Genomic DNA, 16,688 nt, shown 5'->3' with positions numbered 1-16,688 from the left:
AGCAGCTCCGGGGAAGAGAGAGTCTGGTGCAGAGCCAATTCTTCGGGAGGAATAAACACCTGGAGTGACACTGACTTTGCTCTGATCCGGAGCAGTTCACCAGCAGGAGGAGAGCTTAGGGATTACTGTTTACCTTTTGTTATCTAAAACTGGATTTACTTTCCCTCCCGTCAATCAACTAGACTGCAGCAGCCAACCACATAAAAATATCCGTTGTTGGCTGCTGACTGGAGCTGGAGGGAGAATGCACTTTATTTTAGTCTCTGATGAGTACTGAGTTCACTGAGAACAGAACAGACAAACACAAACCTTCCAATGTGTGCCAGGGCTCACCAGCTAATGGATAATGCACATTCAAGTATTGCCGTTAACAGTAACGCAAATAAAAACAAATTTTTTTGAACAAACTCACATGAGCAACATAAGCCGAAAATTTGCTTTGGATTTGTTGTGAACGCACCATCAGGAGGTGACTGCATAGCTGGAACATTACAACATCACCAGAGACCTGATGGGTTGTTTGAAGGCACAGTTTCTGAATAAAGGCAGCTTGCGTTTCTCTGTGGATTAAGTGTTTTGATACTTTCACAGTATTCACAGAACACCCCGACATGCTTTATAACAGAAAAAAAGACATGGTTATCTGACTTTCTACATTGTGGGACCTAAAGCAACAATAACAAGTCAATCTGCTAATATTACAGACTGCATTTTCTGAATCTTAATCAAACCTTTCAGACTGGACACATGTTAATACTCTCATTTCATTTCTAATTTGCTCTAAATTTCAAATTTTCAACATGAAGCATTAGTGCTTCATTGTGTCAGTTACCATTTCTATCTCAGATTTGCAGTACTGATTCCCCCTGTTCCTGTACAAATCCACCCTCCTCCCTCCCTTTCACTTTCACTTTCTTTTTTCTTTTTTCCGCTTAACTACTTCTAAAATCTCTTGAATAGCTCCCAATCTGCTCCAAAAACCCGGTCTCAAGGGCAGTGACCCCACACTTGTCCTACCTCGACCTCATTTGATTCTGGACTATTACACATGTTGACTATGTGGATGTCGACATATACATACATATATACATATATACATATATATACATATATATACATATATACATATATTATATTATAAACTTAATATATATATATATATATATATATAGACATATATAGATATATATATATATATATAGAGATATATATATACATATATATATCACATATATAATATATATATATCACATATATATAACATATATATATACTATAAATACAGACACTATATATATATATATATATTATAGATATATACATATATATACATATACATATAGATTACATATATATAGATATATATATATATATAGATATATATATATATATATATATATACACATACATATGTATATATATATATATATATATACATACATATGTATATATATATATATATATATATATATATATATATATATATATATATATATATATATATATATATATATATATATATATATATACACACACATACAATTTTTTTTTTTGTAAAGACGTGTCATTCCAACTGCAATCCAAGTACTAATCTTAACTGTGTGTAATTATTGGTGGGATTTCCCTCGATCCTGAGCCTTTTGAAACTTTATGTTGACACCAGCAACATATTCAGGGACAGAGCAGACATTCAGACCAGTTTTCAAACGGTAAGGCTACGTGAAGGTCAGCTGCTTGTTTTGATCCACTTTTGAATAAATAATTGTAACTCTATAGGAGGATTTCTTTTAGGTGTCTGCAGAAAGGAGGGATGGGGACACTGGGGTGATTAAAAAACAGTGAAATACATACAGAATATTTCACTGTTTCTATCTGTGCTGTTTTCAGTTAAAACTGGCAATAGTGTTCAATCAGTGCAGTACATCGTCTTCTTTATACTGACCACATTCTTTAGTATATATTTGTAGAAATCTGTCTGTTGGGCCAGACATTTTTAGCACTAATGAGTTTTTTATCTGTGGTATTGTTGCTTGCTTTAATCCACACCGCTTTGCAGTACAATCATACCATGCATACCTTTCTAGGATACGTGGCCCCTGTGGGAACAAACCTGCAGCACAGCTCCGTTAGATGGATGACTATACTGTGAAAAACTGCAGGATCAAGGAAAACAATAGCTCGACATACTAACAGCCGTGTTCCTTTTCTAATATTTCTAGTGAAATATAAAGCGTAGTTCGTTTGGGGCACAAATACTTGTATTGTTCTTCAGTAAGTGACGTAAACGTTGTGCAGAATATTGTTTTAAATGTCAGGAGTAGAATCAGTAGTTGCTAGGCTGTTGAACATTAAACTTGTGATATGTTCTTCACTTTGTACCTGACTGTGTCCACACACCTGCAGTATGAGGATGAAATAATCCACTGGCTTGTTCCTGTGGAAGAGGTAGTGCTCCGCCGCCCGCTTGTTCTTCTCGTCGTATTTCAGCTCCTGGATGACGTTGGGGTGCTTCAACAAGCGCAGCAGTATCTTTTCTGACATTTGCACCGGTGCAAACGGCTCGACCTCTGAAGAAAAACACAGAGGGACAGAGAGGGAGACATGAATGGTAGCCCAACAGACGCTAGTCTTTGGAGCTGATTTATGCGGAAATATACTTAAGTGATCATTTCTATGACCATTTTATGATTTTTTTTTTTAGTAATTTGATGATGTCCAACAAAATAGATCTAATACATTCTTACAAACAGTCTGTCTTGTGGCATTCATACATTTTCTGATACTCAAGAATTTCCTCTTTTGTACAAACAAAAATCTGGAGTTGTCTAGACCTGTCGAACAGAAAGTACAGGATCAAGTGGGCTCAGAGTGACAGTGCCACAATCTGAATGCCTGTGGAGTTTAAATATGAAAATAAATCAATCAATTAAAATACAAATAAGTAACTCTAATGCCTCATATTCTGCTTATCATATCTTCATCATAGCTTACTGGGCGGTCTGACAACAATACAATGTTCAACCTTTTTCATTTTCTGAGTTTACTGAAGTATTTTGGACTGACAAGTTACTACAGTGCTACAGGTCAGTAGTCGTTCTTATCCAGGTGAACATCTTCTGTTCTAACTTTGTTAGTGCTGATGATAGAATTCTGGCAGATGTAGCCGTCTACTAATGTTTTATGATTCAGTTCCCTCCGCAGACTGAAAGGACTTTAGTTTTGAGGTGTGAAATGTATTTTACTCTTTCTTTTCATTTTTGTGAATTAAACTGTTAACACAGCGAAACAAGTAAGGGTGGGAATTACGGAGTAACTCGAGATACGATGCGAGCACCATTATGTTATAACATTAATATAATTAACATAATACAGAGATTATATAATAATTGATACATTGCGAGAGTATCATCTAACGATGCATTATGATATCTGTTTAACTGAAGAATATAAAATATTCCTTAAAAGTGCTAGGTGCAGGAATTATGTATTTATTTCCTGCATTTCACAGAATATGACATGACCTGCAGCCTGTCAACTGTCCACGTGCGCCATCATTTCAATGTAAGACAGCCATAAACAGGCAACACACTTAAAGCGAACAGTTGAAGAGTTCAAATATTTCCAGGAAGGATGCAACTACGGCTCACTAAAGTTTACACCACAACGAGTCACAAAGTACTGACTCTAATAGGTCAAATTGTCAGGGGAATCTGTCTAGGGCACCTGTATGTTTTAATTAAAATACAGATATTTTGCGGCAGTGTATCAATGATTGTGTCGCAAAAGGAAACGATATGATATATTGCTGCGTCGATATTTTGTCCCACCCCTGGAAAACGATTACCTTCATAAGCCAAGTGGGGCATTGATTATGCTAATGATAAAATCTCATTAACATTCTCATGACCAGGGGACTTTCATTCCCATTCGTTTTTTTAAGTTTGTGCAATAAAGAGAGTCCAACCTGGAACAACTGATACTAGAAACCTTTTGCTTGAGGCCCAACATTTTTCTCTGTATTGTAATTTCACTATCTTATTGCTATTAAGGGTTCTGGAAGATGGATCTCTTCTCCTCTGCTCCTTCTCAGGCTTCTGTTACATAAAAACATTTTACCTTCAAAGTATAGCGGGTCTTGTGTGTTGTATTGATTGTAAAGCCCTTTGAAGCTGATTTGTGATGGTTATTCTGGGCAATATGAATTAAATGATCTACATCTAAAGATTTGCTGGAGTGACCAATAATTAAAATATTCTGTGCAGCCTTAGTTTGATGCTGTTACTGCGTCTGTCTGAGTGAACACACAAACCAGACCAAAAACTCACGTTTAACTTTTAAACACTGTATCAAGATTGTGACTGGCCTGCTTCAGCCATCTAATCAGCCAATCAGCTCCTTCAACTCAGTGGCGGTGATATGTGTCAGCTGGCTGCTGGCTCCACCACCAGGAACTAAACTCCCTAATAGCCTTTAGAGGAACTTAATCAATGCTTAGCTGCTAGGTCAAAGTTCTGAAGCAAATCCATCTGCGATGAGGCTGCTGCTGCTCCCGCTGCTGTAGTAGTACTTGGATATTTTGCAGCCTGTTCAGAAATCCATTTCCCAAGGGAAAGCGGGTAAAATATTTCACATTTTACACTAAGTATGCCGACTTGTGTGAGAACCCCGACCATAGGCCAAAAATGCTGGACGTGATGTCACTGAGGAACGAGTGTAAGCAAACAGGGTGGTGTTTTTAAAGCTGTGAGCTAAGATCCCAACATGTAACCTTCAGTGCATGACACGCAAGCAAATAGACGCCTGCGTCCCCCCCCCCCCCCTTTTTTTTTTTTGGGATCCATGCGCAGTCTGCACAGACATCCCGTGCCGCGCTCCCGAGAGGCCTTCCACCTCCACACAAACACACGCACACCAACACCCTTGTTGTGAGTCCTCACACAACTCATTCCCTCACACACACAAACAACAGATACTCATTCTACACACATACTCACTCCTCCCTACACCCTCTTGCCCAAAACTCAAAGGCTGCACGGGCACATGCACACACAAACAGCTCTCACTCTCTCACACACACACACACACACACACACACACACACACACACACACACACACACACACACTCTTTCCCCACAGTGAGGGGCTGAGGGCACACTGGGGGAAGTCAAGCAGCAACGCAGCCCACTTGCCTGTTGCTAGGAAACGCAGGGTAGCCAGCAGAAGCTGAGGTGATATTTTAACCTTCATTTCATTGTCGGTAGGCTTGAAGGCTGAGAAATCCTGCTTCCTTTCCCGATGGGTGATTTTCTTCTTCGTCTTGTTGTCAGCTGAGGAGGGAAAATGAAAAGTCGAGCGTAAGACACAAACTGAAACTTTCTGTGCCACAGGATAAGGACGATCCTCGCCACTCCACAAATATTGAGCGAGTCCTCCCGGGTCACAGGGTGACTAAACTTGAGTTACCCAAAGCTTATTGCTTTTTCCTGAAATGTAGCTGTGGTGTCCTTCTCAGAACTAAAAGTGAGCTATAGGGGGCTACATTGTTAGCTTACCACATTCTTAGCATTACTTAAAGCCATATGTATAAGAGCAATAAATAGACTAGCACGTAGTCCCTGTCTGCAGGCCATTACTGATACCATGGGAGGTGTAACAGTACAGGCAAGATCACAGTTTGATATGATACATGAAAAATAGTTTGAAGAAGGCGTAAAATTAATGGTTTACACTCCTCTAGAAGTAAAATCCGAACAAAAACTTACACTGTTACTTTTTAAAAGTTGCATTATGTTGTAGGATTTGGTGCACAACACAAATAACAATCTGTTAACAGTTATTTATGTCGAACTGAAGGATAACATCATGATAATATCACATCAATTGATTTAAACTTGAAACAAGCCAATTTCAATGCTGCTATAATCCTTTTTTTATATAAACAATTATCTTTGTGTAATGTGAAAGAGGTCACTCATAGCGATGTAAACAAAATTCCTGTCAGATCTTCCTCCTTTGGCATCTTTCAGCGCGTTGTTTTGGTTTTCCTGCCATGCAACTTGATCTCTGAGCTCACAGTAGCGAGCAATGATAAAGCAGGCAGTTGTTTTCAGCAACAAGTCTATAAAAAACAACTGTATGCTACCTGCTCAGCCGGCACCAGCAGATGGACAAAGTCGGTGAGCATTTAAGTGCTAAAGGGGGAGATATTTTCTCAGGAGCTGGTGGAGAGCAGACTAGGTCTACAAAGAGAGATAATATTGGATAACATTTGTCGATACAAACACAACTCCTCGGGAATGCTAATGTCTGACAGGTCAATGTTAATGGAAGTCAGTTCAAAGCGTTTATTGATCGTTGTTTTTGTCTACTTGGGACAACTGAACAAGCTATGAATGCCACACGGACATGTGTCATGTATTCTAATTTGATTGGCTGGACTTTCGTTGATGATGTGGCGAGGAGCTGCTGCTTACTGACGGCACAGGGATGCCACAATTGCATTTGTTAAATCAGAGTAAACCCAAATATTCTGTCAATTGCTCCACTAGCTTCATCAGCTAATTGCTAAACTTAGTATGACTGCTGTATGGTGCTGAGCTGTTAGTGTAAAGTAGGTTTATCAGAGCTTTTTTTTTTACTGGAAACAGCTGCCTGATGCAAAGGGGATCTTAAGGAAAGCAGAATTTAAAGGCTGTTAAACCAAAACAATGCCCTGAAAGAAGGTAACACACTCCATAGAGCTGAGGGAAACATGGTCAGGGCATATTTCTGTGTGAGTTGATCACTATGAGTAACAGCTTTCACAATGTCATGATGTTGTTAACAGCTGATCGAATTGAGCCAAAATGTTAATACATTTTCAGCACCATGCTATCTTTTTCACGTTTGTTGTGCCATGACGTACAGTTACACCCTTAGATACCATGACACCAATTTGAAAGCCCCTGCAAGTTTACAAAAATGTATATTTAGTCATGATTATTCTGTCAACATAATTGCATTTCATGATATCATCCCAACAATCCACAAACTATTCTTAAAACTTTCAAATAAAAACTAAAATTGCACCAACACATACTGGATTCCCTTCCATTGTTAGTGAATACATATTTTCACTGCATCACAGTTAGGTATTTTAGTTAAAAACAATCAAACTTAAAGAAGTAATTATGATTCATAAGATCTTTCTGCACACATAAAGGAATGGTGGTAATGGTGGAATCCATAGTATTTACCCACATCTGATTTAACTTGTTTTTGTGGGCGATACAATGTGCAAACCACACTTTCAGCCAAGGTGACAGGCTTAGACACTTCAAAATAAATCAGGATATCAATATAAGACTGTACGTCAGTGAGGTAGACAGCTTTATCAAGTCATTCATGCGAGGATATTCACAATTATTTAATTGTAAGGGTTTTTTAATATTATCTGCAATTATATCTTATTGCCCCATTCATTAGACTCATATTAAGTCGGTTTCAATGGTCGAAATGAAACAGAGCTCAGTGGCTTGGATCAATTTCTGGTCACAGATTTTCAGGGTGTCTGTAGATATCAAACTTACATTTTCAAGATAACATAATGAAGTATTTTTGTGGCCTTTTTCATGGCTTTATCGACAGGACAACTTGAGAGAAGACAGGAAATGGAATTAGAAAGAGATGACATGCAGCAAAGAGCCACAGGCTGGACTTGAACCCCTTTGAGGACAGGGCCTCTGTACAGGGGTCGCACACTCTACCAAGTGAGCTACTGGGGCGCCCCGTTTTCCAGATAGATTTGTAAATGATTTGTAATGCATTGAAGGAATTTATAAAGTTATGAATATGAGTGAGTTAGGTAGGTTATATAATGTATCGGATCTGATTGTAGGGAAATGGTTATTGGAGTGAACTGGGTGAATCAACATTTTGCCAACAGGTAAGAGCGAGTATGAAGGAAAGAAACAATATTAGTTTCAGTGGTAGGTTTGAAGGGGCTCTGTGTAGTTCTGCAGAAACTCAGAATTGTTATATTTACAGATTAACGAGGTAATAATACAAACAAATCTTTATTTTTTCCATGACTGAATAACCAGGCTGTTCTCAGAGGAAAATACAACACTGTTTGAAGTGAGAAAGGTGGCAGGGTCCGCCACATATAAACAAAGTGAAACAGTATGAAACTGTGTTGTCCTTGAAGGTCAGTTTGTTTATTCAGATTGTTTGGACATAAAAAAGTCAGTCAATAAAGATCTTTGTCTTCTGATAAAAAAATGTCTTCCGTAAACATGCGTAGTGCACCTTTAAAGATTTGTAACATCAATGGACTTCCCCAGTGTCGTGTGTAACTCTTTGACAAAACCAAAAATACAATAACAGTGGCAATTAAGACTTCACAGATTCAAATTTAACAATGTCATGACCAAATATTTATAATATTGAGTAAAAGGCTTTACAAAGTCTCAGTAGCTCTCACTGTGATAGTATGGAAACACCTTGAGGTCCTACAGGGTTATGGGTTTTGAAAGGGAAACCTACTGTACAGGTCTGTCTCGTCCAGGATCTCTGACTTGATGATTTCTTCGATCACGTCCTCCAAGGTGACAATACCAAGAACCTCGTAGAAAGGGTCTCCCTCTCCCTCATTGTTCACCCTCTGAACTATGGCCAGGTGGGATTTTCCTAGCAAAAAATACATGCACAAAGACAGGTTATAAAGTTAGGGTCATATAATGATAAAGAGAGGTAAATGTAGGTGAGGCGGCGATGGGGGTATGAGGGACCAAACAGGCAGGGACACACACGGGCATTTCCAATTTGATCCACATCAATTTATCACAGGAAAAATAAATGTATAGACAGTATTTTATGTTGAGAAATAGGAATAATAAATCACTTAAGTCAGATAGTGTTGTGGCTGTTGTAACACTTAGGGTGCAGTCTGAATAACACAGAGCAGGTGACACACAGAGCAGGTGATCTGAAGGGCTAACTGTTCTTTAGAATAACCAGGGATGCAGCACATGGTAGTTCAAATGTTAGAGACTCAAACAGCCAGAGAGACAGACAGACTGACAGTCAAACACTTCTAAATTTCATCACACGGTTCCCCTCAGCCCTCCCTCCCTCCACATCTGCGTTCCCAGGACCCTCCTGTGAGCAGTACCATCTGAAAAAAAAAAATGAGAAAGAAACAAACTGCCGTGTATGCACAGAATACTGTCAAGCAAAACGCTAAACAAATTCTTTGCCTTTTCTCAGCTTGTGATCATTTAAAAGGAATTTTCCAGAGGCCCGGGCTAATATTAGCCCCTGCAAAATGAAGTTTCCATTCCGCCCTGGCGATATTCTCACCGAGTGAAGGAACAGACCGGGCGAAGCCTCCGCTGTGTGATCAGATTGTCTCGAAATGGGCCGTTTGCATGCAGATACACCTGGCTGTAAATAATGGAGGACGTCAGTGTGCTCGTGTGCATGCACGTGTGTCAGAGTGCACGAGTGTATGGGTGCAGGTGCGCGTGTGTGTGCGTTTATTTTTGGAGAACACTGGTACATCACTGAGTCAGTGCTCGGATGCTGTTTCAGCTAATGTTGGCCGCTTTGGTGCAGGCTGAAAGGACCAAGGGCTGATCACCCCGAGTGTTTTATTGCACTGCAGCTCACTGCCTCCTCGCAGCACTATGACAGCACGCTGATGTGCAGGGTACAGAGCCGGAGAGTCTGAACGTGAGAATGTTGTGAGCATCAGACGCAGAAGTGATGCTTTCAAGAAACATACTCAGGTTACACCTAAACGTTTGGCCGGGTGAGATCCCAAAAGTGAGGTATTAATAATGTACACAGCAGAAATCCACCATCACAAAGAGGCTGCAAACGTCCGGTTATATTCAAGTCACATTTTCACTGTGCCCAAGCCAAGTGTTGTGTTCACGTTTCTCTTTAGACATCAGTGACATCTTGTGCATGTCTCCTTATCACTAAGGGTTGGGTTTAACTAGGACAAACACAAATGGAGCCTCAGTGGGTTATGGCAATCAGGCCTCAGAAGTCCTTGAGCAAGCAATTACTATAAACTGCCCAGAGAGGGAAAAGGCAAATGGAGTGGCCAGCACAGCACAGCGAAACAGATCAATGCTCACTTCCTTCTCTTTAATGGCATCCACTCCACTCACACACAGGGTTTACAAACAAAGCATCCAAATTTAGGTTTCTAGATTGTTGTTCCTAGCGTCACCTAAATATTATAGTATTAAGTGTGACTTGAATTGAACGTCAACATTTTGAAACTGGCCAAGAGAGGTGAGTTAATTTTATCTAAAAATACACACCCTGATGTATGTGTCTTCTTATTTAAAGGAATAGTATGGCTATTTGGAAAATACACAATTTCTCTCTCCCAGTTATTTTAGCAAGTAAAACCAAATGACCCACAAAAAGAATACATTTATATATATATATATAAAGTTAGACACATTTATGTACACATATATACAAGCCCATGTGTGCACAAATAAAAACAGTTTGAGAAGTTCTGCAAAAAGCTCTTTAAAAATGCTTTATGATACAAAGGCTTGGCTTTAGTTTAAAGAAGTAGTCGGCATGATGGGTGCAGCGATACTGAAGACAGCATTCCCCCTGTTCAGTCCTACACCTTGGTGTTTTTAACATGAGAGTTATAACAGGGTGACACTGTTCGTTTGGTTTTTATACCATACCATACCTTATTTGATCATTCGGTAGAAAAAAGTATAAAACGGACATGTTGTGGTTTTAAAACTCCAGAAATCAAATAAACAAACAAGATATAACATGTAATGTTAAGTCAGTGGGCTTTAGAAGTAACAGAGGCAGAATTTTGAACCTTTGGAGAGAACCAGGCTGCTGATTTCTCTTGTTTCTATTCTTTATACTAAACTGAGCTAACATGCTGATGTTTATAGGCCGAATCAGCTTGACGTCACACTAACAACAACAACAACAACAACAACAACAACAACAACAACAATAACAGCAACCACAGTCACTTCCAGGTAAATTATTAAATTATATATTTGCATTGCAGAGATAGGTTGTAAGTTGACTTAAGGTTATCCCCAAATTCAAGGATTACCCGTCATGCTCAAGAATCAACAGCATTTTTAAACAATAGCCTCAGACCCTGAATATTTAATTTCCCAAAGAAATACAGCTACATAATGGACTAAACAACAGGAACATTTACTGTATAAGACAATGTAACCCAACAACACCACAGCCTCTTCAATTTAAAGTTAAATCAACAACTGTTTGATGTAGTCTGAACAAAAACTGGGTGTTGTGATGATTAAATATCTTTTGCAACAATGTAGTATTCAACTTTTTTATTATTGTGTCCAAGCCGCATGAATGGGAAAGACAGGTTCGGCTTTATCAGAGGACAAGGACCAACCAATGGGAATGTGTGTCAACATATCCTTACCCTTCTGACACAAAACGAGGCCCGACCTCTGACCTTTGTGTGAGCCAACTGATTAGAGGTGGAGGACACCGCCGAGATCAACACAGTATCTGCTCTGCTCTTGGAGCAGCCATGTGCTCACACACACTAAACACACAAATGTTATAGCACAGCTCACTTGTTTGACAAGTTAAACTAATCCCATCGTGATGTTTGTCCACTTTCCATCACCTCTATCTACAGAGTGTACTCAGGGTTAACTATTAGAGATGACCCCCTGTAGGAGCTTTAACAGAGGCCACACAGGTCAACAGTTTAATAACGAGAGGGAAGAGCATGTTTAGTTAAGTTAAGTAGTGTTTCTCTTGATTTAATCAATTCCAGAGAAAAGACGTCACAGGGGAAATCAGACACCCACTGTTCCCTTTATACTATTCTGTAGATTTTCTATGGAAGTCACTTCAGTTATATTTAACTGGTGGCTGTTGATGTTTCAAGTAAATATTATGCTCACGCTTGTACTGTGGCTGAAATGGCAATGTTGGTCACTTGGTCGGTTGAATGAGCACTTTGTATTGGTAACCCTTTTTACACAGCGACGCCGCATATCTCCGCAGCGGTGGTTCACCAATTCTCCGTCGATGTTGATTCACACAGAGTGAAGCATCTCCGCCTTTCCGTGTAATTCACACAGAAAGCCGACACTACGGCTCCTAAAGAGGCATGATGGTACACGTCATGATGATGACGTCGGTGTGTTTTCAATGTGTTTCCTGGGTGTCCCCCCGTCAATCTAAACCCGTGGATAGTGACAGTTACGTTTTTTTAAGCTGCAAGCTTTCGGACTCTGTCACTGGCGGGGATGGAGGCTGTTTTCCTGGGGAAGTTCACTGAAGTCTCGGTCTGGAGGGCTGGTGGTCGTGGTGGGTTTTTTTCAACACAAAACACTCGGTGAGTTAAAGTTTTTTGCCGGTGACAGACGCTGTTTTTCGGGCAGAACTGTGACGAAGAGTTGGTAGGACGGGCGGGAGGACAGACAGGAGGACAGATGCTTCTCCACGTACAGCTGTGGTATTTTTTCCCTCAAATAAGACAAAGACAGTTACAGTTACTACGTTACAGTTGTTTGGTCATGTAACGTTGCTTTGTTGGAAATTTCTCTTTAATAAGTTGAGTGAAGGACCTGTGTAGTTATCAGACTGTACAATCAACACATCCCTGATACGGCCCAGACACTACCTCTAGAGATGGATCAGCGCCGGAGCGAAATTTCCCCCCTCGCCGCATCTGAAACTTTCACACAGAGGAGGATGCAGAGAATTGGCGCAGGATCCCCGCATGCAAAGGGCAGTGTGAATGGGGCTACTGTGAAATATATCAATTATTAGGTAGACCAAATTTTGTGCACACATTCATGGTTTCAAGTTGATGAAGCCTATTGACTCTGTTGATCCCCTGACTTTTTGACTGGCTCAAATGGATTACTTACATTGTGAAATATATTCACTTTATGGATTGCTAAAACATTTGGAACAGATGTTCATGGCTACCACATGATGAGTCTGAATTACTACCAATGGGTTCATTCATGTTCCCAATGGGTTATATTGTAATAACAATATTGATCAACTGAGATTGGCACTAAAATTTATGGAGACATTTATGGTTCCCAGAGGAGGAATCCCAACAAGTAATTTCAAATAATTGCAGAGGACGTCTTTACCACTATCCCTTAGAGAATGAGCAGGAAACGCCTTTAGTTTTTATGGTGCCATGTCCATAATTTGTAAAGTAAAAATTCCACCGTATATTTCCTTCCATTATTCACCAAACACAGAGGTCATGTGATAACATCAGTCCTGTGTGAATCAGAATGTCAGTGACTGAGGGTTGTATTTATTTTAATTTTAAATTTTTATTTTAATTAATGCAACATTATGTAACTTTTAAACCTTAAAACCTAGTCTAATATATGTCAGGGGTTCTGGCAATCTGACAATCTGTTAACTATAGATCACATATCAGACTATAGCAGATATTATGAATATTACTTGTCATACTGAGAAGAACAGACACAAGAGCTCAGAATCATTCAGTAAAAGCTGACTATCTGTCGAACCTCGCAAAACTTCACAGGGTCATACAGCATATGTTCTTGCTCTAGATGCATTAACATGTGTTTGCAGATGTCTGAAGCAGCGTACAAAAATTGGATTGAAACAAAATCACACTCTCCACAGTCTGCTTGGTTAGCCGAGCAAATTATCTAAAAGGTGTCAATTTACAAGTACTGTACCCATTTTCTCCTCTTCTAGTACCGTCTACAGTCTATCAAAAGTCTATTTCTGTCTCTCTCCATGTTACACACAAACACAGACACACGCACACACACGTCGTCTTTCACACAGTAGCTCGACTCCACATCGTTTTGTCTCGCTGTCCCACAAGATGAGTGCATACTTTCCAGTTTCCCACAAAGACAAAATACCACACAAGCGACAGAAAAAATGCAGCTTCTGTCTTCCGTAAATATATTACCAGACAATGACAGCCTGTTTATTCATAGCTCCTTAGCTGCTGTTATGGCAGTGGGTTTTGTGAGGGGGGGTGTGGGGGGCTGGAGGTAGAGCGGGAAGGCTGACCCTCTGGACCCACTGGAGCCTGGAACTTGGAAGCAGGCCACGGGGAGAGCGTGTCCTTGCAAAGACCAGTCGTCTGGGGTCCTATAAGCCACCACTGCTGCCTGACATCTGGGGCCGTCTAGCTGGGCTGAGGCTGAATGCATGCTGGGTATTCCAGCACACAGGCACACTGCACACATCGGGGTCGGGGGTCAATTCACTTTCAATTTCATCCATTAAGGAAGCATGTTTTTTTTCTCGGGCCACAAAACTGAAATGGTCATTAAAAAGCTCCCGTGTCCGATTTCTATAACATTTCTGAGAAAAAAGCGTGTCATTAGAACTGTAAATGGCAGATTTAGTTTACTTTTGTAATTGGGTGAAGTAAAGACAATCACACACACACACAAACACACACACACAAAAATGCACTCACACACACACGGACGAGGATTATTTTGTTTCCCTTAACAACAAAGCAGCCGATGACTAAGGTACCAGGAAGTGCTTAATCAGTCAGGGGCACAACATATTGGTTCACTTGTGAGCAAAATGATGAGAATCTACTTCACAGCTCCACATCCCTGCTGATCTGAGTATTCTTTAATTGTTTAGCAGGTATATTTTTTCTGTTGATTTTCTTTGAATTGAATTCTAAAGCAGATATTTGTGAAACTGATGTATTCATGTTCTTAGCCTGAAAAAATCTAAATCAAAATGTGCCAAAAAGACAACAAATCTACAGATGCTGCTCTGTGAGGCTGCACAGAGCGGTGTGAGCTAAATGCTAAGCACAACATGCTAACATGCGCTCTGTGTCGATGCCAACATGCTGACATTAGGCAGGTACATTGTTTACCATGTTCATCATATTTGAAGTGTTAGTATGGTAATTAGCAACAAAAAGCACAGCTGAAGTTTAATGGAAGACCTTCAATCATCAGTCCTAAATTTGGCATTAGACGACATTTCACTTGACTTGAATTTCGGCCTCACGATTGTATACCTACACGCACCAGTCAAGTTGCTGTTCCTGAGCTCTGGTGTTGAATAATGGCCAGGGATTAGCTTACGATGTCACGATGACCTTTGACCTTTTGGGTATAAAATGTAATCACATCATCATTTTATCTTATAAGAAATGTGTGTAAAAATGTTGTAATCATCTCATGAATTGTTGAGTGATGACCAAAATATCTTTTTTGAGGTCACAGTGATTTCGACCATTGAACATCTAAATCTAATCCGCTTCCCTTGTGTCAAAGTGGAACTCTTGCACCAAGTTTGAAGAAATTCCCTCAATGTGATTGGAGATGTTATGTTTACAAGAATGGGATGACATGAGGTCACTGTAACCTTGACCTTTGACCACCAAAGCCTAATCGATGTATCCTTGAGTACAGGCGGACATTTGTGCCAATTTATGAGAAATTCCAAGTTGTTCCTGTGATATCGCGTTCACAAGAATAGAAGGGACAACCTGAAATCATAATGCCCTCAGCCAAGGCTATCAGGGGAGCGGAGGCATGAAAACAACAATGTTAACCTGTTAGCACTACGTGCAAAGTCAGGGGATAACCAACATCAGTACATGTCATCATCTGGGGACCATGAATGTCTACAAGCTTTCATGGAATGCCATGAAGCACTCCAAGGTCATACTTGAGTAAAAGTAAAGATGTCGCGTTAAAGCATTAATTTGATATAAGTGAGATCACCCATACGAGTACTATAGTAGCCTACTCCATACCCATATAGTACTTGCGTAAAAGTCTTATCTGATGTACAAGTTAAAGTAAATTGTGCATATATCTACATATACTGTATTCAATGGGTCTACCAATTATTGACCTAGCTGATATTCAACATTTTTCTGAAACAAATACATTTAAAAATGTTGTACCTCAGAGTAACTAGTATTTAAATAAATGTAGCAGAATAAAAGTACAATATGGAGGTATAAGTAGGAGTATGGAAATACTCAAAAATTGTACTTAAGTACAGCACTTAAATGTACTTAGTTACATTCCATCACTGAATCCATGTGAAATCAGTTGATATATTTCCACCTGAAGTGTTGGAGCTTGCCGGCCGACACTGTCATTCAAGTATTGCTGCTATCGTGACTGTAAGTACAGGTCAAATCCTTAATAGTCCCAGCATGTATACATTTAAATGATAAAATGTAAACTAGACTTCAGGTCCTGTAATTCAGAACGTGACCTGTTCTCCCAGTGGTGGCTAAAGGCCTGGTTGGCATAGATATAAAATGTGGGAAAATAATACTTGAAGGCATAAGTCAACACAACTTTTAATGACCAGTCTGCCAAGTGTCACCACAGTAATAAAAAACTGTGGAAAAAACTTAACTGAGGATACACCAATATTTTCAATGAGCCCATTTTACTCTGCAGATTGACAAGTACCACACTAAAAGCACTCAAGCTCTTGATAGCTGCACTGGGGCCAAACCAACAATCATCCATCTATCTGTCTGTCTGTCTGTCTATCCATCCATCCATTCATCCGTAATCCAAAGCCAAGCCTGAGAACCTCCACTCAGGCCTTCAGAGACCGAGCCGTGTGCTCTTTTCCACCATTCCCAGCTTATTTATGGAATGCAGCTTTGTCATATTTTTCCAT

The 16,688-nt window shown here is 39.8% G+C and overlaps 1 protein-coding gene across 1 annotated transcript in view; it reads right to left on the bottom strand.

Annotated features, from left to right (window-relative positions):
* cnnm2b (cyclin and CBS domain divalent metal cation transport mediator 2b) overlaps nucleotides 1-16,688 on the bottom strand; it is a 44,617-nt gene that overhangs the window by 5,389 nt on the left and 22,540 nt on the right. Inside the window, exons 2-4 of the mRNA XM_030430345.1 lie at nucleotides 8,526-8,669; nucleotides 5,192-5,329; nucleotides 2,398-2,567 (exon numbers count right to left, since the gene is read on the bottom strand). Coding sequence (XP_030286205.1) covers nucleotides 2,398-2,567; nucleotides 5,192-5,329; nucleotides 8,526-8,669 — 452 coding nt within the window. The remainder of the gene's footprint in view (nucleotides 1-2,397; nucleotides 2,568-5,191; nucleotides 5,330-8,525; nucleotides 8,670-16,688) is intronic.

Source organism: Sparus aurata, chromosome 1 (genome assembly GCF_900880675.1).
Source record: "Sparus aurata chromosome 1, fSpaAur1.1, whole genome shotgun sequence".
NCBI lineage: Eukaryota > Metazoa > Chordata > Actinopteri > Spariformes > Sparidae > Sparus > Sparus aurata.
Note: the sequence above shows the minus strand (reverse complement) of the source record. Positions and strands in the feature narration are given on the sequence as shown.